Source organism: Bos taurus, chromosome 23 (genome assembly GCF_002263795.3).
Source record: "Bos taurus isolate L1 Dominette 01449 registration number 42190680 breed Hereford chromosome 23, ARS-UCD2.0, whole genome shotgun sequence".
Classification (NCBI taxonomy): domain Eukaryota; kingdom Metazoa; phylum Chordata; class Mammalia; order Artiodactyla; family Bovidae; genus Bos; species Bos taurus.
In genome coordinates, this window is record NC_037350.1 from 5,061,812 (window position 1) to 5,088,087 (window position 26,276).

General features: G+C 36.5%; 1 protein-coding gene across 1 annotated transcript in view; it reads right to left on the reverse strand.

The window, feature by feature from the left end:
• Nucleotides 1-23,951, reverse strand: part of GFRAL (GDNF family receptor alpha like) — a 68,542-nt gene extending 44,591 nt beyond the window's left edge. The window contains exons 1-5 of the mRNA XM_059880738.1: nt 23,774-23,951; nt 22,942-23,073; nt 18,617-18,775; nt 6,140-6,196; nt 5,081-5,411 (exon numbers count right to left, since the gene is read on the reverse strand). Coding sequence (XP_059736721.1) covers nt 5,081-5,411; nt 6,140-6,196; nt 18,617-18,775; nt 22,942-23,073; nt 23,774-23,951 — 857 coding nt within the window. The remainder of the gene's footprint in view (nt 1-5,080; nt 5,412-6,139; nt 6,197-18,616; nt 18,776-22,941; nt 23,074-23,773) is intronic.
• Nucleotides 23,952-26,276: the final 2,325 nt, after the last annotated feature.

Sequence of the window (26,276 nt, forward strand, 5' to 3'; positions counted from 1 at the left end):
GAAGTCTGGATAATGTACAATAATTTCATATTTGGAACTTTCACAGTAAGAAGATATCTACTCAGTGGAACCAAAGATATTAATCTTTGTCTTTAATATTTATCACCTATAATTATTTTTCCTTTTCTTGAATAAATCACTATAAAATATGCATGCAAAGCCTCTGAGTATATGTCATTTGTCCTGACTTTACTTGCTTTCATGATGTTCAGTTCAGTTGCTCAGTCATGTCCGACTCTTTGCGACTCCATGAATCGCAGCACGCCAGGCCTCCCTGTCCATCACCATCTCCCAGAGTTCACTCAAACTCATGTCCATTGAGTCAGTGATGCCATCCAGCCATCTCATCCTCTGTCGTCCCCTTCTCCTCCTGCCCCCAATCCCTCGCAGCATTAGGGTCTTTTCCAAAGAGTCAACTCTTCGCATGAGGTGGCCAAAGTATTGGAGTTTCAGATTTAGCATCAGTCCTTCCAGACTGGTTGGATCTCCTTGCAGTCCAAGGGACTCTCAAGAGTCTTCTCCAACACCACAGTTCAAAAGCATCAATTCTTCCACGCTCAGCTTTCTTCACAGTCCAACTCTCACATCCATACATGACCACTGGATGTTACTCTGCTTAAATCCATAAATCGCATCATTTTCAATAATCCTGTATTTTAAGTCATCTTAAAGGAATCAGCTTTTAAATACAATGGTAAAATTAATAATATTTACATTTATATTTAAGAAAATATTGCAAATACTTGAGCATATAATTCTGAATCCAGAAGAACAAGTATGTTCCTTTAATGCAATTAAGAATTGTATATAAAATGCCATCTAAATGTAAGCACTGGAAGTATTGATTGTCATTTATGAGGTTGACAGGTGCCATTTATTCTTTCTTAAATGTATGTTTTATAAAGTTTAAGTTACATTATTTATGTCTTCATAAAAGTTAATTCATTCAAAAATGTTTTGAAATTTTGAAAAACTGACTGAAGGATATTTAATTAAAAATAAAAATATAATAAAACCTTTTTGGTTTACTCATAAATACGACAAATTTTTTATATTATAGGAATTGTGCTTTATGTTTTAAATGCTTTGATGTGTAACTGTTTCATTATCCTTATTTTCTAGATATTCTTCAGTTTCTTATTCTGGTTTTTTATTTGAAACATTAACTATCTAAGAGAGTAATTTTTAAAATAGTGTTGATCATTTGTTTTAGTTTTGCTATAAATTTCTCGTTACATCGTAAGCCATAAGAGAATGTGGTCTGTGTGATTTCTGCATATAGAATGTATTACATTTACTTTTATGGCCTAATATATATCAAACTTTGTGAATATTCTCTGGCACTTAAACATGTTTATGGTGAAGTTTTGTTTCTAAAAAAGTAGGTAACATTTCTTCCAAGCAAACATTTTTTTCACTACTTTCTGGAGCTTATACATATGAAAAAACATAATTTCCTATAAATCCCTAAACACTTATAATTGACAAAATATAATCTCACTTTCCAGTGTATATATCTGTATTGAGCAAAATTAATTGAAAAAAATAGTATTTATATCACCTTCTTTGGCCTTTTCAAATAGAGGAGTTTTAAGACCTGTCACAAATTGAGGATTCTTGTACAGGGACATAAGTTGTATTTTAAAACCTAACCGTTCTGCTTTGCTCCAGATATAAGCACTTTTGCAGGAAAGATATATGATAAAGTCTTAACACTCTCACTGAAGAAGTTGTTTTTCATTGGGAGTTTTTTTTTCCATCTGAATTACATTAACGATAATTTAATAAAAATACTGGAAATCTCCCTAAGGCAAAATCTGCTTGAGCAAATGACAGAATTTGTCTTTTCATCTTGACAACTAATATTGTGTAATATTTCCATCTCCTCTATAAAGTATTCATTAAGAGACTATTTGCACACGGTGAAAAGAAATAGAAGATACACAGTCCTTAATCCCTGAATTAATATATAAAAGATAGAAATTATATAAAAAGAGACATGTATCTGTATATTAAAGCATTATACACATTAAGTACAAGACACTTTAAAATGGAGGGAAATGAGGTGACATTTTAAAAATTAATTTATTTTAATCGGAAGCTAATTACTTTACAATATTGTAGTGGTTTTTGCCATACATTGACATGAATCAACCAGGGGTGTACATGTGTCCATCATGTTCTAGACCCTGCACTACACACTTTGGAGAGGTCATGAAATCCAGGATTCCTTGTAGAGGAAAAGTATCAACTCTGTACCAGTTAATCTGAGAAAGTGTTGATGCCAAGGTGAGGTGCATGCAAGAGTGTATGTTTCAGAATCCATCACAGAGCTTCTCAAAGGTCTATAGCAGCAGACTCCATCACTCTCATTAAAATATTTTATTTTATAGGGAAGCTCAGTTAAGTCATGCTTAGAAAATTGAGTACAAATCACTCCAAGGTAATAAGGTAGAATATTCAGTGCCTTGGCACTGGAATCAGGTAAAGCTGGGTACCCCCCATGGAGACATCTGGCATTTTTACATGGATTACTTAAAAAAAAAAAGTGTTCCCTAGCTGGTTAAAATGTTATTTGGTTTCACTGTTAGTGTAGATAGATGTATGATAGATAGTAATATTCTATGAGAATATTAGTGTAAGCAAACATTTTTAACATTTTTCTTGATTGTATGTGATACCATTATTTTATTACACCTAAAATCACTTTTTGGAAATTAAGTTATTGTTTTCATTAAATGCATTTTATTTATTTATTTATTTTTTTGTCATTGAGCTTAAGACTAATTCCAAACACATTAGGGGAATTAAAAGGTGCAAAAAGTCTGCATCTTTGAATCAATGAAATACAATAGTTCACTTAATAAGAATTTTTGAGCTTTAAATTAGTTTGAAAAATGTAAACTGCATTATAAAAATAGTTTTTGCTATTAATTTTAGTATTATCTGAAGAGAAATAATTAGTAAACTTTAACTGATAAACATCTATAGGAAAAGATCCTCAAACAAAACTTTCTTAAGAATTTTGGCATTCTCTATGGTAAGTTGAAGGAAAAAAAAAAAACAAGCATTTTGCTGAGATCTTCACCCTTTATCTTATAGAATGTGCATTATGAGGAAGTAGTTGTCTTTTTTGACAAATATTTGCAAGACCTGGAGTTACTTTGCAAGCTGGAATGACTGACAGTGAAGTTGTGAGGAGAGTTAAAGTTGAAGGAAAGCACTTTACCAAGAACCAGCCCTTTAGGAAATGATGTCATTAAATCTCGTTTTTCACTGGTTCAAGCTGGTGACCAAAGTGACAAATTCCTCCTTGAGCTGTCACACCGAGCCCCTCCTCCACACTAAATGTTTACTTTGATCTTTGAATGAATTCACTATATATGGAGTTTTATTCATTTGAAGACAATTAAACAATACTGTCCCTGATAGGAAGTACTGGGCAAGCAAAGGAGTATAAATTATCTTGGGATGATTATCCTGGGAAGCAGAAGATTCATCCCATAATTATACAGCTGAATGATGGTTTTTAAAGGAAGCTCCTTTAACGTGGTAACACCAATGTTACAGATAGTTTTGATTTTATTCTTTCCTCCATCTTCTTACTCATTTCCAAAGAGGTCCGCTTCACTGTGGCTTTCTTACCACACCAAACATCAATTTGCCTTGAATTTTTAAGGAAATGTGTTTATCGAAGACCGCAGTGAGGAAAAGAGAAAGTCAGGGTGTCGGATTCAATTTATGATTCCCAGGAGGAGTTACCTGCAAAGGTAAAGTCTAGCTTTCACTAGCAGCCGGAGTGGAAATTTTAATAAGTTGGGCAGATCATTCACACCTCTGCTCAAAATCCCTCAACATCGCTCTGCTTTCTCAGAGTAAATCCTATCTCCTGTTCCTCTCCGCCTTGTACACGCTCTCCTCCTTGCATGAGAGCCTGCCACGTTCATTTTTTCCCCGGCGCTGGCTCATCCTTTTGTCTGGGATCTCTTATTTCTGAAACTCACTGAGAGAAGCTCATTTTCTCGCTTCTTCAGCTCCCGTAAAATGTCTCTCCTGGGGCCATCCCACTGACACTGCAATTCTTTTATTCTTTCTGCCTTTCACACTCCCCTTATTACACATGCATATGTGTGTGCTTGTGAATCTCCAGAGTACTCATCATCATACAATATAAGACTGTTAGTCACTCAGCTGTGTCCAACTCTTTGTGACCCCATTAATTTCCCACCAGGCTCCTCTGTCCATGGAATGCTCCAGGCAAGAAAACTGGAGTGGGTAGCCATTCTCTTCTCCAGAGCAGCTCCCTGACCCAAGGATTGAACTGAGATCTCCTGCGTTGCAGGCACATTCTTTACCATCTTAGGCACCAGGGAAGCCCATTTACAACTGCGTGAAAAATACACACTTTTCCTATTTATTTTCTATCTACACCTACTGAATACATTCCACAGGGCAAGCATTTTGTATCTTGTAACCAGATGTGTAAAATAGTACTAGATGGCTGGTAATTGCTTTTTGAATAAACAAATAAATGACTAACATTACTGCCCTGAGAATCCAGGGTGAGAGGTTGGGAAGAGAGGAAGGGGTGCATTACTGACCTTACGACACATGTGTGCGAGGGAATCCAAACTTTAGCTCCTCCCTCAACTCCATCCCAAAACACAAAAGATTAATTGTGGAGTTTGAAGAGTCACCTCATCAGAATCCTGAGAGGTTATCAGCCTTATATAGTCATACCCCCAAAGCCAATAATAAAACTGACACATAAACCAGGTCTATTAAGCAATTCATGAGTCTCACTTGAATCTGTAATTTTATTAATAATGCTATTTCATGATTACCCAATCCTGACATAATGATTTTTTTTTTCAATTTCCAAAACATATTATGCATTTGAGTCTCCAAAAGAATACTACACATGTCCCAGAGATTCAAAACTACAAATTCTGTGGCTTTGTTTACGTCATGTTGGATGATGGTGGGAACTCTAGCTAATGGAATGAGATCAAGTGTTGGGGCTGAAGTGTAACAAATAAGGTGCCAAATCAGAAAGCAGGGTACACGTGTTTTTACTCACCTGCATAATTCATCATCTTGGCAGCTGTGAATTACATCGAGGCAGGTGGGGGTTGGAACTCTGTTCACTGCACATGGCCTGCTGTGGAGTGCTTCTCTGGACTGTTGACAAGGCTCATCAGCGGGAGCACAGTCACAGAAAGCCAACATCTGGGCAATGTTAAACGGCATATTTTGATAGAAGAAGCGGATGGCTGCTTGGCAGTGTTTCACATCACACAGCTTTCCATCCGCTGAGCAAGCTTTCAGGTAAAGGGCCAGCTGGGCATTGCAGAGTGCATCCCCAATGCAAACCTCTGCCACTTCCAGGCAGGACTGAACCCCTCTGCCTCCTAGAAGGAAGGGTATGTCCAGGTTGTGGAAAAGTAAACAGAGAGCTGTGCATACAGAATCTGCATAACACCACGAGAAATCCGTGAGCAAAATACAACAATGTGCCCATACATTGCTTTTGGCAAGTAGTCCTATTTATTTTGTTTACTTTTTTTTTCAGAGTTGGAATAAACTTACTGGTCCTGAGCAGTGGGTTACTTGAACCATCTTTCATCTACACTGGACATGTATTATGATCCAGAAGTGGTGGGGAGTGTATAGGACCAAAACTGAACTGCGGGAAAAAATCCTTGAGCCCAAGTTTATCACATGCAAACAATACATCTTTAGAAATTGGATTTGAATCTAGCTGATGGTGTGTTCAGTGGCTCAAATCAAAATGATCCTTGTTCTACTGAACTTTTTATTTGAAGGAGAAATAGTGACTAACGTTTCCATGTAGCTATTCCCACGTGTAAAAATGTTCACATTTTGGATCTAGTCTTTGTTTTTAATTGTAAGTATTTCTCCCCATAACTGTAAATAAATGATAGATAAGCAAAATAGATGCTTTGAAATATTAGTGGAAGAAATGCAATGATTTGTTGCATTTTCTAGTGTTAGAACAATTAAAGTTCACATGACTCTTTTTGTAATGACATATCTTGAAGAAGCCTAGTAACTACATTTTAAGTTATATTGTCCAGTATTCACAATGCAAATCAAAATGACTATTTATAAACATTACCGTGATAGGAAAGAGTAGTTAGATTCCACTTGTATTTATTATCCTCTTTTATGTTATCTAGAAGGAAAAGAAAGAGACTATTTTATTAGTGAACAATTTTCTAAATTTAATAGGAGAATGTAGACAACATTTGTCAATGTGTACTCCGATAAAAATACATATAAGCTCATGTAACCCTTATTTAACCTTGGTACACAGAATTAGTGAGGTACAGATGAAGAAAAATAAACCACTGTAACATCATTCAAGTCAGTTAAACAGCTCTGCTCTGAGTATTCAGTTACTCGAAAATTTAAACAAATGCTAATGACTAGGCCATGTGCAGAGAAGTAAACAGAGAGTCTGTCTGGGGAGAAAGAACAGAAGAAATATTGTCTGAACCAAAAAAGCTCTCCCCAGTAAGGTCTTAATTAGATTGAAAGGCAATTTAAAGACTATTTCCACCTCTGACTATCTTAGCTTCCCAGAGTTTTTAGGAATTATAGAATTGGAGAGGTTGATGACCATCTAATTCTAAAAATCTTTCATTCAGGAAGCATTGGTCAAGTTCCCACTATGTACCAGGTGCCATATTGAAGACAAATTTTCAGTTCCTGTTGTCAAGACTTATATAGGAAATGGAGACATAAAAATGATATCAAAATAAAATAGAAGTAACAGACATAGGCATAAAGTGATAGGGGAAGACTATGATCAGATTTTTATTTTAAAATGAAAATTCATTTTTTGCTGCTGGCTGTTGATTAAGATATTGGCTTCCATTACAGGTTATTGATCAGGAGATTGATTTCTGCTATGGCATGTGTCTCTTGATTCAACTTGTCCCGACTTGAGCTGTCTGTCCAAGCTCCCTGCCTGCCCATCTATGCACATATATGATGGTACAATCATAAAACAATTCTTTTTACCCCCAAGGGTGTCAGACTTTCCAGACTCTTTGCCTTGTTCCATCTGTTCTCATCATACATGGTTTTCATATCTCTACTGGCTACGTCTCAGCTAAAGAATCACGGTCTCTTCAGGAACCCACCTTCCTATGCTTCAGAGAAGTTCCTTCTTCTGTTCCATATTGAATGAAATCCCAATAAGCAAATTTCTAAGAATCTCATAGCTTTTTTAACAGATACAAAAGTCTAGGCTAGCTAGACTTTCTATGATAGGTTAATAGCTGTGCTTTGGCACTGTTTAGTATGACTGTGCCACTGTTTAAAACATATTCAAGAAACTATCATTAAAATATAAATAAACACTGAATTCACTTATTGTTATGAACTAAATTTTGTTTGCTTCCAAGATTCATAAGTTGAAGCCCTAAATCCTGATATAACTGTATTGGGAGATGGTGTCTCTAGAGAAGTAATTAAGATGAAATGATGTCCTAAATGTAGGGCCCTGATCTGGTAGGATTAGTGTTCTCATAAAAAGAGACATTAGCAAATTTCCTCACTCTTCCCTGGCCACGTGTATACCCCATGGGAATGTCCTGTAAGGACCTGGCAAGAAACCAAGAAATTTGCAAGCCAGAAAGAGAGCGCTCACCAGAAACTGACCCTGCTGGACTTTGATCTGGAACTTCCAGTCTCCAGAATGATGAGGAAATAAATTTCTGTTGTTCAAGCCATCCAACCTCTGGTATTTCACTAGGGCAGCCCAAGTGGACTAATCCACTCAAAATACTAGCAATTCTTACAAAAACAATTATTTTATCATGAGGAAACAAATTCTATCTTGGATCCATATTATTTTATGTAATATGAGTAATGCACTGTAATAAATTGTTTGCACGTTAAATTCTAATTTCATATAGTGCACACATAGGTATATTCACATTTTTTTTCTGGAGAATATTTTAAACTGTAGCTTAATTGCTGAAAAGGAGCTAAAGAGCAGTATGTCATGGGAACACAGAGAAGCATGGGCCCACCAGAACTACATCTCTGTTGTATGATCATACATAGCAAATAAAGCACAGTGTGTATATATACCACATCTTTATCCATTCATCTGTTGATGGACATTTAGCTTTCTTACATGTCCTGGCTATTGTAAATGGTGTTGCAATGAACACTGGGGTGCATGTGTCTTTTTGAACTATGGTTTTCTCAGGGTATATGCCCAGAAGTGGGATTTTTGTCATATGGTAGCTCTATTTTTAGTTTCTTAAGGAGCCTCCATACTGTTCTTCATTGTGATTCTACATATATACAATGGAATATTACTCAGCCATTAAAAAAGATAAAAATTGGGCCATCTGTAGACATGTGGATGGACTAGAGTCTGTCATGTAGAGTGAAGTAAGATGGAAAGAGAAACAGAAATATTGTGTATTAACGCATATATGTGGACTCTAGAAAAATGATACAGATGAACCCATTTTTCAAGGTAGGAATAGAGACACAGACATAGAGAACAGCTATGTGGACATGGAGCATAGAGGGATAAACGGAGAGATTGGGATTGATGTGTGTGCATTGACATGTGTAAAATAGGTGGCTGGCGGGAAGCTGCTACTTAGCTTGGGGAGCTTAGCTTGGTGTTCTGTGGTGACCTAGATGGATGGGATGGGGTTGATAGGTGCGAGAGAGGTCCAAGAGGGAAGGGAGATACACAAACACACACACACACACACATGTGATTGATTTCATTGTACAGCAGAAACTAACACACCATTGTAAAGCAACTATACTGTAATTTAAAAACACAGTGTTCCCTCTTCTTGATCCACTAATATTGAAATATATGCAGACTCTGCTATCTTCTCACCCTTCTACTTCTCTAGTCCAAGAAACCATGCATTTCTATGTTGACCTCATCTACTGCCATGATCCCATTTGCCATCCACCAGTGAATGACCTCCTGATTTATACCTGCTGCACAGATCTCATTTCTATGTGTCATGCAAAGCATTTTAGGCTACAGTTCCATACTGAGAACTGTCTATTTGATATCTCCACTTGGGTATCTAATAAACATTTCATACTTACCACATCCCAGACTGACTCCTGACCTCTCCTCTGTCCCACTCCCAAAACCTCTTCTTCCTACAGTTGTTCCATGTTAGTCAATGAAAATAATGGCAACCACATCCTTTCTAATTACTCAGGACAAAAGCCTTGGAATAAATATTGATTCTCTTTTGTTGTTGCAGCCCCATGTGATCCACTCATATCAAGCATACTAAGAATCTGACAGCTGTCCACACTGTTCCAAGACCCATCATCTTTTTGCTGCATCATTATATAAACTTCCTAATCAGTCTTCCTACTTGGGCATTTGCTTCTCTTCAGTCAATTGTCAACACAAAATCCAGAGTTTTCCTCTTAAAGATATATCTCAGACCATGACACTACTCTGGCTCAAACCCCTCAATGGTTTCCTGGATCACTTAGAGTAAGAGCCAAAGATTTTGAAATGACCTACAAAGCCCTTCACCATCCTGGCCCTATTTTATTTCTGGTCTCATCTCCTGCATCTCATCCCCTGCTCTCTCATCTCTACCCCTAGTGTCATCTTTGCTCTTCGTCAAGACCATTCCCAGCTCACCTTGAGCTATTTCTGCTTCCCAAAGTTCTCTTTCCCCAAATACCCACATGACTCATCCCTTGCCTCTTTCTATCTTTACTCAAACATTAATTTCTTCAGAACGACTTCCTGGCCATCGTATTAAAATTACAAACCACCCACTCAGACTTCCTTTCTCCCCTATCTGTATTATTTTCCTCCTTAGCATTCATACTGTTTATTTTTACTTTTTAATTTAATTTATTTTTTATATTTTATTGGAGTACAGTTAATTTACAGTGTTGTATTTGTTTCATGTGTACAGCAAAGTGATTCAGTTATACATTTACACATAGTCATTCTTTTCCAGGTTCTTCTTCCACATAGATTATTACAGAATTTTGGGTAGAGTTTCCTGTGCTACACAGTAGGTCCTTGTTGGTTACTTATTTTATATATAGTAGTGTGTGTTTATGTTAATCCCAAGCTCCTAATTTATGGCCCCATCCCACCATATTTCCCCTTTGGTAGTACTCATTCTGTCATACCATTTAAAATATACCCTCCAAATCTTTATCTTCTTAATAGGCTCTTACTGATGCTTTTGAACTGTGGTGTTGGAGAAGACTCTTGAGAGTCCCAAGGAGATCCAACCAGTCCATCCTAAAGGAGATCAGTCCTGGGTGTTCATTGGAAGGACTGATGTTGAAGCTAAAACTCCAGTACTGTGGCCATCTGATGGGAAGAGCTGACTCATTTGAAAAGACCCTGACGCTGGGAAAGACTGAGGGCAGGAGGAGAAGGGGACGACAGAGGATGAGATGGTTGGATGGCATCACCGACTTGATGGACATGAGTTTGGGTGGGCTCTGGGAGTTGGTGATGGACAGGGAGGCCTGGTGTGCTACAGTCCATGGGGTTGCAAAGAGTCAGACATGACTGAGCGACTGAACTAAACTGAACTGAACAGCCTGCTACTAAGATCCCCGCTTTGGTGATCTTGGTCCTCACTTCCGCAACCGCTGGTCTTTGTCCAGCAGTGCCCCATCCAAAGGGAGTTGCCACACCCAGGGGGACAGACTTTTCCAGGGGACAGCTCCTAGGAAGGAGGACTAGTCCATTTGAGGGGCTCAAAGAGGCAGTATCTCTAAAGGGCCATTCCAGGGCTAAACTTCTTGTGGAGTCAACTCAGTTTGCTGTAGTCATTGCCTTGCATTTCAATTTGCCCCACCTCCTAATCCTGCTTTTCCCACTTCATCCTAGATTTTGTTCCTGAGCCCCCAGCCTAATACTATTTTGTATGCAAACTTCTGTCTCAATGTCTGTTTCCAAAGAAACTAACTGAGATACTCCTCAGTTAAGAATATAAGGTCCTAGAGAACAATGATTTGTGTGTGGGTGTGTGTGATTTTTGTTTGCTTTGTTAACTGCTTTTTCCCCAGGTCTTAGAACACAGCCAAGGACATGGTAGGCACCAAAGAAATATCTGTTATATAAATAAATAATCATCCCTTACTATATTATCTATTTCTTTAATTTTTAAATCCCTTAAAAATAATACGTTTTTAAAATAAAGAGCAGTGTTATTATTATTGCATTGTTTTTTTTAATCAACCAGACTTAGGACTTAGCACATTTTCACTGTCTTATAAGTACTTGTTCAATGAATGGATGAATAAAACACATTATTTTAAAACATTTTGGCATTTCCATCTTTCTTCATAATCCCTTTTAGACATAGTCATAGTAATATATATATTTTTTAAATGTTCACTTTCTGGGAGAAACACAGGCAGAAATGACAGAGCTGGGACAGAAATTATTCTGTAGTCAGTTGGTACTTGTGATTATATTTAAGATTCTAAAATTCTTCCCTTACATACTGACCTGAAACAATGCCCAGGTTGAGTTCCTTTTCATTGTCTTCAATGAAGGATGGAACTGGATTTGTTTGAGCATCCTTTATGCAAATGTCTTCAGACAAGCTTTTCCAAATTTCAGTGCACTCTGCTTTCAAAGGGTCACTGCACTGACAATTCCATAAGATTGTTTCTTGCAGACCTTCTCTCAACACTGCACAGAGGTAGCTTCCATCAAGGGTCTTGCATTGTTCTGATTCCCTCCTGCAGGTTTTCTTGAAACTCTTATACAAAAGAGCACAATGTTCAGATTCCTGGCAGATACGTGCTGCCAGGATGCAGTCTCTCTTTTTTTCTGTTGTTAATGATGTCTCTTTCTCATGGAGCCACTCTGTGATGTTTGAGTGTGAAGCCAAATTTGAGGACCGTGCTGATTCTTCTCTATTTTTAAAAATGACTAAAATTAAAGAGGGCTCATTTAGTTTAAATTTAAATAAGCTCATTTAAAATCCTCTTAATGTTTCCTAAAAAGTCCATAAACATATTTTATAAATATTTGACTGTTTTTCAAAAACCACCAAAGACATTATTTCAAGAAAACTATTACAAATGACTTTTATTTTTTAAAAAATTGAAATAAAAATATTGCTTATTTATAGTTTATATAACAAAGCATAATGGTAATGCTCAATTTCTTTTGCTATTTCATCCTCATGATTTCCTTCTGTCTTTTCATTACATTTGATGATGATTGGTAGAAATCATTGTAACTTACAATGCTTAGGAAAAGCTAAAGTGTTAATCTCTCTGTCATGTCTGACTCTACATGACCCCATGGACTGTAGCCCTTCAGGCTCCTCTGTCCATGGGGTTTTCCAAGCAAGAATACTGGAGTGGGTTGCCATTTCCTTCTCCAGGAGATCTCAGCCCAGGGATTGAACCTGGGTCTCCCATATTATAGGCAAATTCTTTACTGTCTGAGCTACCATCCATTATTTCTCTTTGTATAAACTTTGTATATTTCTATTTCCTCCTAGAAATATGCCTATACTGAAGTGTTTCTCCACAGTTTTCATTATTTCCCCTTTAAGAAGCCTTTTTTTTTTAGACAGTGTTTTTCCTAATTCTCTTGCCCACTCATGAATTTTTAATTCCACAGATTTATTGTGTATCTATTCAGGGGCAGTATATATATCTGCACTTTATACATGTAAGAAGTTTTCTGCCCACCCCCAAGAACCAATTTCCACCCCTTGGAAGTTATATCCCTCATAGAGAATGTATGTTCTACTAGAGAATTCCAATAAATCCATAATTACATAAACTTTATAGGAAGCAGATAAAACCCACCTCAGTGTAAGAATCCTTACTTGCCCTAAGGTTTCAGTAGTATACCGTCTATCTCTAAAATGTCTCATCTCCCTCTGAGGTCCTTCTTATGTGGACCTCCACAACGAACACTTTCTTGCCCCGACAGTACATAGGGTCACGCCGAGTTGGACACGACTGAAGCAACTTAGCACGCACACATGCATGCAAGTTAAAGATAATATAATCAACTTCATAATATGAAAATGTTTACTTAAAAACCACCAGGACGTTCTTAGAAGCACTGTTCAGAGTACAGCCTCTTTACTGCATGTGTTTTGAAACACACACTGCAGTAGAGTTTTACACATTTATCAAATAACAACTCACATGAATTGTAATTATTTAAGTGAGATTTCTCTGCTGGAACACAAACCATCTCTCCTACCCCTTTTAGACAGCATATGCAGACTTGCATGGATGGGATATATATGAATTAATGCCATCTGTACATAATTTGTTCCATTATATTGGTAATTATATATTTTGAAATAATTAGTCTAGGCTAAATGAAATAATCAGGCTAAATGTCAATTTTACTTTGCTATGTTTTAAGGTAACAAAGAGCAGGGAGTCTCTTAATTGATCTTTATATCCCTCTTCCAGTGCTTAGTATCTACACCTATTAACTGAATAATTAGCAAATTTTATGAATGAATACATGATTTAGATGCTCAAAATATGTTTACAAATTAATTATATATTTATTGATCAGTTGCTAGATGTCAGGCACTGTGTTGAATATTTGTCATATTAAGAAAAAAAAGAAAAAATATAAAAACTGATTTGCTCAATAAGCTTATAATCTATAATAAAGACTAGAAAAGTACATGTCTGTTATATGTTGAGAAATATTTTGGGAATGCAAATGAGGGGGAGAGAGAGAAAGATCATATCCTGATGGAGTGATGATGAAAGAGTTGGTGGAAGATGCTGCAGTTGACATGACAAGATTCCAACTGTCACTTCCTTTTTCAATCTAAGTTGAATTATAAGCAAGCAGCTAATACTCTGTGTAAAGACCACAGTCAGAGCAGGTCTGTCATGAAGTGCATTTGTAAGATCATTCCGGTCTTCTGGGCAGGGTTTCTGTACCCCTGCCTTATCAATATCACCCCAGGGTAGCATTTATTAAGTATCTATTGTGGAAAAAATGGTTCAAAAATGGGGACTGATTTCAACTTAAATGCTCTAAATTTGTATGTACCTATATTTTCGTATCTATATTTTGTTGCATCTTGGTCTGATAGAAATGGTTATTGAGATATAAATGAACTAGTCCTACCATCTTGAAACAAAAGTCAACAAATAATTTCAATATTTCTATATGCTTTTGTTTCAGCCTACTTCAGTCTAAAACTAGAAAAGGCCTATTCATTAGGTAACTAATGTCATTTTATTCTTTATCTTATTTACTTCTCTGCATTTACTGTTGATTATTTTCTCTATGTCTTTCTCTGTCATTGGCTTGAAAATTCTTCCTGTGGGGTTTTTTTTTTTCTGTCTTTAAAATCTTCCTTATGATTTCTTCAACTAGGTCATGAAAGTATTATAAAAATACTTATATTCTCACTTCACATCTTTTTCTGGCCAGTCTTATCCTCCTGCATGCTTGTATCTGTTTCTTACAAACCACTGACTCACAAATCTTGCTTGTACTCAATGCAAGATGCATGTTTCCAAATGCCTGCCAAATGCCCTATCATTGCTTTTTCTAAACTATATATTCATCATGTGAAATGTAAAGCAAAGTGCTGACATTTCTAACACAAATGTGCCAAAGTGTGCCACCCCCATGGAAACTCTGCAAATATAATTCACCACTGTCGTCTTTCAGTCCTGTCTCCACATAGAGTGATACCCTTGTCCCAAGCCAGCAACTTGTATCACACATTTAATAACGTTCCCCACTCCTCATATCTGGTGGTAGCCAATTCCCACTGATTATGAGTCATAAGCATTTCTTAAGCGTCTCTTCTCCATGGAGTCCTCAGCACCAGTGCAGAAGTTTAGGCATGCGTCACATCTCTCCCAAATTATTCTGTTGGCTCTTATCCTTGGCCTGTATCTTACCCTGCCTCCATTCCATCCTTTAAACCACCTCCAGTGGAGTCCTGAAAAATATGGATTCCAGATTCTTCTGTTCAAAATGCATTAGTAGTTCCTCAAAAGTCTGATTTCTTTCCAGTATCATCTCCTGACTCCTCTGTTCTACAATCCAGCCTAATCAGGAATGTGTTTCTTCTCAATATCTCCTGCTTCATTCTGTTTCCTCCATCTGGAATATCATTTTATTTCATCTGCCCAAGAAGTCCAATTCACCCTAAAAGGCCCAAGTCTGTCATTTCTTCTTTGAAGGCTTCTGAGACACCATTCAAAAAAAAAAAAAAAAAAATTCAGATGAAGTTGCTCAGTCGTGTTTGACTCTTTGCAACCCGATGGACTGTAGCCTACCAGGCTCTTCCATCCATGGGATTTTCCAGGCAAAAATACTGGAGTGGATTGCCATTTCCTTTTCCAGGGGATCTTCCCAGCCCAGGGATAGAACCCAGGTCCCCTGCATTGCAGGCAGACGCTTTACTGTCTGAGCCACCAGGGAACCATTATTTCTTCTCTATAACCTCAAGTAAGTATCATCTCATGTTTATCACATTGTATAGGTGATATTTAGCAATTATCAGTTTAATTAAGAATTGACATCATATAAAATATATTTTATAATGCTATTGGAATTAGAGATGAATAACAAAGATATCTAAGGAATATTCAAATATTTGGAAACTAAAAAATGGTATTATGAATAACTTTTGAATCAAAAATGAAGTCAGCAGTAAAATAAGAAAATATTTTGAACTTAATAAAAATGAAAACACATTTTTATTTAATTTAAAATTAGAGGATGTAACTAAAACACCACTTGGAAGGAAATTTATGTAATGAGATGTTTAAATAGGAAAAGAAATCTCAAATCAGTGATATAAGATTTCATCTTAAGAAACCAAGAGAGATGAGTCAAATCAATAATTTCAAGTCACATCAAATGCAACAACAACAAAATAATGTAGAACAAAACTGAGAGAGAAATTGAGAGTAAAAATAGAGAGAGGGAAATAGAGATAGAGACAAAAAGAGGGAGAAAAGGACATGAATTTCTGGTACCTAAACAAGAAAATGGGAGAAGGCAATGGCACCCCACTCCAGTACTCTTGCCTGGAAAATCCCATGGACAGAGGAGCCTGGTAGGCTGCAGTCTATGGGGTTGCTGAGGGTCAGACATGACTGAGCGACTTTACTTTCACTTTTCACTTTCCTGCATTGGAGAAGGAAATGGCAACCCACTCCAGCGTTCTTGCCTGGAGAATCCCAGGGACGGGGGAGCCTGGTGGGCTGCCATCTATGGGGTCGCACAGAGTCGGACACGACTGAAGCAACTTAGCAGCAGCAGCAAACAAGAAAATGACATCATCTTAACTCCTTCTAGATGTTTAAAAGACAATTTGGGAATATTAAGAACAACTTAGAGAGACAGAAACTACAATAAAGAGTAAAATGCAAACAAAAATAAAAACTCAACAGAAATCCAACAAATATCTTTCAAATTAAATTATTTAAAAGAAAAAAAAATGATAGGAATTACACAACCTGCTTTCAAGACATCTCATGAAACTGCAATAAATTAGACTGTGGAGCATTGGCAAAAGTATAAAATACATACATCACTGGGACAGATTGGAAAAACTGGGATGACAGCCACTAGTATACAGCCCAGTGATCTTTTGAGAAAACTGAAACTGAAACTATCTTCAACAAACGTGATGGAACAATTAGATATCCATATGACAATAGAACATATCTGAGTGTTAACTTGCATCACTTATGAAAATTGACTGAAAACGTATCATACACCTAAAATGGAAAACCTAAGCCACATAATTTTGAAGCCACATAATATATTTCTTTGGCACATAAGCACATGAAAATATGGTCAACATTATTACTATTTAAGTATAAATTAAAATCCCAATGTGATACTATTAAACATGTTTTGAAATGTCAAAGAGAAAGCAAAACACAGAAATCAAGTCCTGGCCTGAATGTGGAGCAACCAGAACTTTCATACATTTATGGTTACTTCAAATTTGAAATATAGTGTGAAAGTTTCTTATAAAGTTAAACATACGCTTTATTATATGACCCAATAATTTTTTACTGAGGAGAAATAACATATTTGTACAAATATTGTGGGTGAATATTTACAGCAGGTTTATAATCTCTACAAATCTGGAAACAATGCCAGTGACTTTCAGTGGTGAATGGATAATCAATTCAAGGAATAACCATATAATGGGATACTACTCCTCAAAAAAGAGGACAATTTTTTGGTGAATCACAAATGGATAATTTTAAATAAAAGAAAACTGGCTCAAACACCTACATGGTATATAATTTCATTTATATGAAATTTTGGAAAAGGCAAAATGATGGAACAGGAAACTGTCTAGTAAGTTTACTATGAAAAATTGGAGAGGTTGGGCTATGTGACCATTTAAGACAGATGAGAGATAAACCTCTCTCTTATAAGTGGGGGAAGGGTGATTCTGAAAAAGAAAAGGTGAGAATTCTCTGATAGCAGGTGCATTCCTAACCACTTCTGGGGGAGTGTACATAGAGACATTGAGGATCTAGAAGCTGATGACTTTCCGATTACTGGATCCCATGCATCCCTTGGAAAATCTGCACATACTCTCAATTCATGAGCCAACTATTTTGAATACCACTACTTCACCATATGACATATTTCACCACATGACACCAGGACTTCCCTGATGGCTCACATGGTAAAGCCTCTGCCTACAATGCGGGAGACCCAGGTTCCATCCCTCTGTCGGGAAGGTTCCCTGCAGAAGGAAGTGGCAACCCACTCCAGTATTCTTGCCTGGAAAATCCCATGGACAGAGGAGCGTGGTAGGCAAAGAGTTGGACATGACTGAGCAACTTCACTTTACTTCATCATCAGGCCGACACCTGGAGTATGCAGTAAATAAATGCATATTAACTAATTAAATGTGCCTATGCAACGGCACGGAGAAGGCAATGGCACCCCACTCCAGTGCTTTTGCCTGGAAAATCCCATGGACGGAGGAGCCTGGTGGGCTGCAGTCCATAGGGTCGCGAAGAGTCAGACACGATTGAGCGACTTCACTTTCACTTTTCACTTTCATGCATTGGAGAAGGAAGTGGCAACCCACTCCAGTGTTCTTGCCTGGAGAATCCCAGGGATGCGGAAGCCTGGTGGGCTGCCGTGTGGGGTCGCACAGAGTCGGACATGACTGAAGCGACTTCGCAGCAGCATACAAAGGCAAGCACAATGCTAGGTAAGGGGTTACACTTTGATCTTTCTCAAGAGGTCTTGTTTCCTTTAGCAAGAAAAATGGTACCTTATTTATCTTTTATCATTTAAGTCTTGTACAAAGCCATAGTGAGCCTCACAAATAAAGGTACTGAATGAGTGAATGTATCATTCTAATAAATTATTATTGAATGAAGCTTGAAATTGTGGGTAGTGATTATAGAAATATGTCATATACTTACTGAGACCTACACTTGACAGAACCTTAAATTACATGAAGAACTAATCAAATCACCAGATTAAAAACAAAAGAATTCATCAAACTACATAGCTGTGCTTCTTTTTGGCATTGTACTTTCTTTTGCGTGACTGTAAGCATTTCATATAACAATGTATTACCTGATTCGTTGATGCATTTTTTCCCAAGCAATTTGTTAAAAGTGCAGTAAAGGTCATCAAAGCAGAGACAATCTTTAAATTGTAAATTGCTTTCCACTAAGGACTGGATACTTAGGCCACAGCTGGATGAATTCTTCATCTGGCAGGTGTTGCCTGGATTTCACAGTCAAACATATAACATTCTAGATGTTAATCTGAATAAAAGTTTTGAGTCCTCCTACCCAAACTATGTTAAACCTTTGGGTAGCACCTCCTACCCAAAGCTTTTAATATCTTGATTTTAGTAATTCATTATTAGAGTGAAATTATCTGGGGTTACTTACAGCATGTTCATGTAATTGACTTTTCAAGCAAAAAACAAAACAAAACAAAAATATTCCTACTGTTTTCACCCCCAGTATTTTCTTTCTAAAATAGACTAAAACTTTCTGTATTTTAAAAGAACTTTGTCCTCACATAGAATGTCAATTTGTGCTATAACTATGGTTGCCTTTAAAATGAGGCAACCAGAATACTCTCTAATTTTAGCTATTTTTGTCTGTTTAGCAATTTTATTAGCTATTTGATCTTAATCTGCTATTTTATTTTATATGCCATTCCAAGATTATAGTAAGAGACATCCAAGTGGCTTTAAATTTATCATATAAAAAGACATGGTCCTGACACTTAGAAAGCACTCAGTAAATATTATTGCATCTTTTGTAATTACCAACATTTCATACTCTGCTTTAATATAGAAAGCCTTATTCATCTACCTATTTTCTTTTATTCATTATTCCTGAATAAAACTTTTTGAGTACATTGATTTGTATATTTGAGAATATTTCTATTTCAGCTTCATGCATGGTATAATTATGCAAGTCTTACCATTCACTATAAATTTGTATATTTATACAAATTTGCTATTTGTATACTAAATTCAATAAATGTGTTATAATTTATGATACAATGAATGCAATAGTTTAAGTTACCTTATAAAATATACCAAGGAGCTTCATTATCAAAACAAATAATAGACTTTTTTGTCAGTGTCCTTTATTATCATCTTAAAATTATTGTGCTATTAGAGAAAATTTGCCTTTGAAATTCTTTTCTTGAACTGTAATGAGAATGTTACTTTTAAACTGTGGTGTTGGAGAAGACTCTTGAGAGTCCCTTGGACTGCAAGGACATCCAACCAGTCAATCCTAAAGGAAATCAGTCCTGAATATTCATTGGAAGAACTGATGTTGAAGCTAAAACTCCAGTACTTTGCCTACCTGATGCAAAGAGCTGACTCATTTGAAAAGACCCTGGTGCTGGGAAAGATTGAAGACAGGAGGAGAAGGGGACGACAGAGGATGAGATGGTTGGATGGCATCACCGACTCAATGGACATGGGTTTGAGCAAGCTCTGGGAGTTGGCGATGGACAGCGAAGCCTGGTGCGCTGCTGTCAACGGAGTCACAAAGAGTCGGACACGACTGAGCAACTGAACTGCCTGAATGAGAATGTTGAATAGCGATAGATAACTTTCTCTGGCATTTGAGCATCGCATGCACCCTGTTCAAGCGCATGGAAGAGAAGAAATCTCACTCCTTATCTATATCCTATGTAATTCCTTGAGATCTTGTGGCTGGACAGGAGCTCTGATAGTGGAGATTGTAAATTAAATTTTTACATTGTCAGAACTATAGATTGTTGCCTCTTAATCCAACACACTTCACCTTACATCTTCAGAAAGTAGACGGAGAACAGGCAGATAGACAAGGGTCCCAAGCAGTACAAAATTTATTCTTCTATGAAGTGGCTGGAGAAATAAAGTGAGCCATGAAAGAATATAGTTTTTATTTTTCACTTTGGATTTCTCTTACTGAATATGCCAAAATTTTATTGGGTTTTTATGGTATTATCACACTCATTATACAAGTTGATAAAACTTGTCATGTTATAAAAAGCTTTTTTTGAAATGTTCTGTCCTAATAGTATTGGGATATTATCCCCTACATAATCTCTTTATCTACCTTTAGTGAATGGAGTCTTACAATAATGCTCTCATTCAACATATATTCAGCTACTTGACATAGATAGGATTCTTTTTCCTTTTAAACAAATGACAGTGATTTTTTTAATCTTCACATTCTCTAACCCCTTGGGCCTCCCTTCACATGTTTGGAATGTAAGACAAATTAAAAATAAAAATATATTTTAATTTGCTCTTGACACAGTTGAAATGGAAGATAGTATATATGTTGAAAGAATATAAAACTCATGTTGCTGCTGCTGCTGCTAAGTCACTTCAGTTGTGTCCAACTCTGTGTGACCCCACGGATGGCAGCCCACCAGGCTCAAAACTCAGGTTACATACATGCAAATAATGTGTTTGATTTTCACAAACATCATAGTAACATATAAACAAAAAATTGTATTTGAAAAAATGTTGCCATGTTTATGAGAGGCATGTGTATAACTGTAACATTATACGTTGTAAAGTAAGTAAAAGAATAATCTGAAACCTTGCAAAAAGTTGCCTGCAGTGTCAGCGCATTAAGGTTCTGGAGTAATGGTGGTCCAGTGGTTAAGAATGTGCCTGCCGATGCTGGGGACACAGGTCCCCGGTCTGAGAAGATTCCACATGCCATGAGCAGCTAAGTCTGTGTACCACAATCACTGAAGCCCACTTGCCTAGAGCCCATGCTCTACAACAAGAAAATACCTGTGTGCAGCAATAAAGACCCAGCACAGCCAAAAATAGATAATTTTTAAAAAGAATGAAACTGGACCACTTTCTAACACCATACACAAAAATAAACTCAAAATGGATTAAAGATCTAAACGTAAGACCAGAAACTATAAAACTCCTAGAGGAGAACATAGGCAAAACACTCTCCGACATACATCACAGCAGGATCCTCTATGACCCACCTCCCAGAATATTGGAAATAAAAGCAAAAATAAACAAATGGGACCTAATTAACCTAAAAAGCTTCTGCACATCAAAGGAAACTATTAGCAAGGTGAAAAGACAGCCTTCAGAATGGGAGAAAATAATAGCAAATGAAGCAACCGACAAACAACTAATCTCAAAAATATACAAGCAACTCCTACAGCTCAACTCCAGAAAAATAAACGACCCAATCAAAAAATGGGCCAAAGAACTAAATAGACATTTCTCCAAAAAAGACATACAGATGGCTAACAAACACATGAAAAGATGCTCAACATCACTCATTATCAGAGAAATGCAAATCAAAACCACTATGAGGTACCATTTCACACCAGTCAGAATGGCTGCGATCCAAAAGTCTACAAATAATAAATGCTGGAGAGGGTGTGGAGAAAAGGGAACCCTTTTACACTGTTGGTGGGAATGCAAACTAGTACAGCCACTATGGAGAACAGTGTGGAGATTCCTTAAAAAACTGGAAATAGAACTGCCTTATGATCCAGCAATTCCACTGCTGGGCATACACACTGAGGAAACCAGAAGGGAAAGAGACACGTGTACCCCAATGTTCATCGCAGCACTGTTTATAATAGCCAAGACATGGAAGCAACCTAGATGTCCATCAGCAGATGAATGGATAAGAAAGCTGTGGTACATATACACAATGGAGTATTACTCAGCCATTAAAAAGAATACATTTGAATCAGTTCTAATTAGGTGGATGAAACTGGAGCCTATTATACAGAGTGAAGTAAGCCAGAAGGAAAAACATAAATACAGTATACTAACGCATATATATGGAATTTAGAAAGATGGTAACAATAACCGGGTGTACGAGACAGCAAAAGAGACACTGATGTATAGAACAGTCTTATGGACTCTGTGGGAGAGGGAGAGGGTGGGAAGATTTGGGAGAATGGCAATGAAACATGTAAAATATCATGTAGGAAACGAGTTGCCAGTCCAGGTTCGATGCATGATGCTGGATGCTGGGGGCTGGTGCACTGGGACGGCCCAGAGGGATGGTATGGGGAGGGAGGAGGGAGGAGGGTTCGGGATGGGGAGCACATGTATACCTGTGGCGGATTCATTTTGATATTTGGCAAAACTAATACAATTATGTAAAGTTTAAAAAATAAAATAAAATTAGAGAAAAAAAAAAAGAAATTGAAAAAAAAAAAAAAAAAAAAAAAAAAAAAAAAAAAAAAAATAAAAAGAATATTCTTAAGTATCTAAATTCACTAATAAGTAAGTGAAGGTGAATCACTTGATACCAAGTTTAAGTAAGATGTTTAGAGAAAAACTTAGTTTCTAAGGCAGTGCAAAAAAATGACCAATTCCTATTTTTTACGTCAGTAAATAGAAGGTATTTGAGTGCATTTTAAACAACTTGTTTTACCTGACACATTGCAGGCATCTTCCATTATTCTCCAGGCATGTTTACAACCGTCGGCATCACTTAGGCAGAGCTCTCTTAAATATGTGCAATCTGTGGTTTGGGAAGCGGACTTGTTCAAGCATAGACCCACAGCTTGAATAACAACAATAAGAGGACAACAGAAATAGCAATATGACAACATGGTAGTTATTTACTTCAAGCCTAAGTTATTAATGATCAAGACCAGAATTCTGACAATGGAAATGTGATTAAGTCATTAAAAAAACGAGAATGAATCTTAACCTCCCCTCCAGCTATAGATTTGTTTCTTTTATATAAGATTCTTAAACAAAGCATATGTATTTGCCCTCTTTTTTTATTTCTGCCTATTTATTTCTCAATTTATAATTTATTGTTATGACTATTGCTCCATTGAAACTGTTCTGAAAAATGCCCCCAAATAATCTCCATAACGTGAACTTAATAGTTTAAAGACTTCATCTTGCCTGCTTTTATCATTGGGAATTTTGTTGTCACTTTGTTCTTGAAACGTTTTTCTTTTGGCAACCCTCCCTTCTAATCCTCTTGATACTTCTTCATTTGATATTTTCTGCTCATGGCTTTCTTCCCAGAATCCTCTTACTTTTCTGTTAAAGTGTATTTGTAGCTTAGGTTCTGTCCTCAGACTTTTCTCATTCTCATTTTACATACTCTTTGTGGACAACTCTATGTACTTATGGTTTTAACTAAAATCTCAAGATTGATGATTCTCAGATATCTAATGCAATCTTGTTATTTTCCAATATTTTAGTTACAGATGGCTGTTTCCTCCACCTAAATGTTCCAGACACACTTCCATGTAGTATTATCATCAATATTGTCCTCCTCATCTGTTGGATCACCTGTTTCATCAGCAATTCCACCATCCGCAATGGCACCCATACTAGGAAGCTTGGGTTCACAATAGGTTCCTTTTCTAGCCTCAATTTCACTCTCCCACATTCACTGTTGCATAGATCATTGATTCTCATCTTGCGAATTGACCAAGATAGTCAGTCTGCCTTCATCTTATTCAGGTAAATTCTTTACACCCCTTACTCTGCCTTATGCACCATTCCAGTCCGGTCATTTTTCTGCCTCATCCTTTGAATGGTTCCTCATAGCATGACTCTCATATTCTTCATCATGTGCAATCTGGATGTCCTCGAGCATTTATAGCTTCTCAGATGCTCCATGCTGCCGTGCATGTCTGAGCATGTCTGTGTGGTCACTACCAGACACTGTGAGTGGCTGGAGAAATAAGGTGAGCCATGAAAGAATATAGATTTTATTTTTCACTTTGGATTTCTCTTACTGAATATGCCAAAAAATTATTGGGTTTTAATGGTATTACCACACTCATTATACAAGTTGATAAAACTTGCCATATTAAAAAAGTTTTTTTTATTTTTTAATGTTCTGTCATAATAGTATTAGGGTAATATCCCCTACATAATCATTTTATCTACTTTTTGTTTTATCTACTATCTGTTTTCTTTTTATTCTGGACTAAGCCTTTTTGGTCCTTTAGGACTCAACACAATAACTACTAATTTTATGGAAACTGTTCCTAAATTCAATACCCCTTTCCAGCATTCAAATTGAATTTAACATCCCTTGCCTGTTTCACTACAATCTTGGGACCTTCCCAATTATGGAATTTACTGCTCTGTAATGAAAGTGTGTATTTATGTGTTTGTCTTTATCGCTGGGTTCTGGGATTTTACTGAGCAGGCATCAGGAATAATTCACAATGGTATGCCCATCATCAGTGCAATGATGCATCACATATATTCAATAAATGCATGCTGATTTAACCAACTTAAATAGCTGCTTATGGATGAGTTATATATAAATAACTAATAGTATTCAATAAAAATAACACCTTCCAGATATTTGCACATTATTTGGGGTAGAAGAGAAAAGGTTTCAGCAAGTTTTTTAAAGTTTCAAGAAAGTAGTAATGTTAATTTAATGTATTGTACCAATTATTCAAACTGATTCTGCAAGCATACAAACTGACACTTGCTTACTCAATCCATAGAAAACTATGGAAATTACAATTGAGTTTTAAAGACAGTATATTAGCTGTAATCAAGAGACCTAAAAGCTACGTCTTAATCAGAGTCAAATTATCTGAATTTTTTAAAAAGATGATGGTAATTATGAATGACCTGTCACAACATAGAGTTATAGGCTTCAAGTAAAGCCATAACATCTTTTTTTTTTTTTTAAATCTTACCTTTTCCAAACCTCTTCTAAGGAGAATCCATGGCAACTGTTTGGATCATATGTACTACTGCCTGAGTCACTCTGTTTGGAGATTAGGCTCATGAGTGTGGCTTGGTCACATTTTTCTTGTTGAGGGCTGGAGTGGAAATTGACATATCAGCTTTCTGTTTTTGTATGTTCATGGATAACCTCACCTAGCCAAGTTTCTGTTCTAGGTTAGAAAGCCTGAAGATGGGGAGCACATGTACACCCATGGCTGATTCATGTCAATGTATGGCAAAAACCACTACAATGTTGTAAAATAATTAGCCTCCAATTAAAATAAATTAGTTTAAAAAATCTTAAAAAAAGAAAGAAAGCCTGAAGAAAGGGAAAAAGAGCCACTTCCATTCTGTGCCAATGTTACTTGTTTCTTTCCAGCTTGCCAAAGATACTGAGGTAAGGATTTTATGTCAGAAACTCAATATATAAGAAGCTACAGCTTTATTTGCCACTGATCATTATATCTTGGGACTACTTCTCTCAAGAAACTTACAGGTGATGGTCTCCTGAGTAGATTATCAGAATCTCATTGGTTTGTCAGTGCAATGATCATTAATGAATTCTACATATTATCTTTCCCAAATGTGTTTTATTTTCTTTCATATTTAGAATTCTAGGTTGAATAACCATTTGATTGTTTTACATGATTTTTCACATCTTCCATTCAGAGGAAATACTGAATCAAGTAGGAAAACCACTTCAAGGATTTGGCCCAGAAGAATCAAATAAATGATAACTTTCCAAAGTCTTATCCATTCCTGACTAGGATTTGTGGCTATATATTTAAGACAGGAGTTTTCAAGGATCCTCTTGAAATGCCAAGTGAAAAACAGGTTCTATTTAAAAATAAATAGAAGGAGCATAGTGCACATTTTTTTTCACCCTCTTAAAAACGTGTAAGACTCACTAGGATATTTAGTGCTTTGTTTCAAGAATTCACTATGTCTCACATTTCTTTGGCTGCAGAACTTTCTGGCATCACAAGATTTATTTAAATGGGGTTGAATAAATATTTCAAAGAATGCATTATGGGAAATATTGGT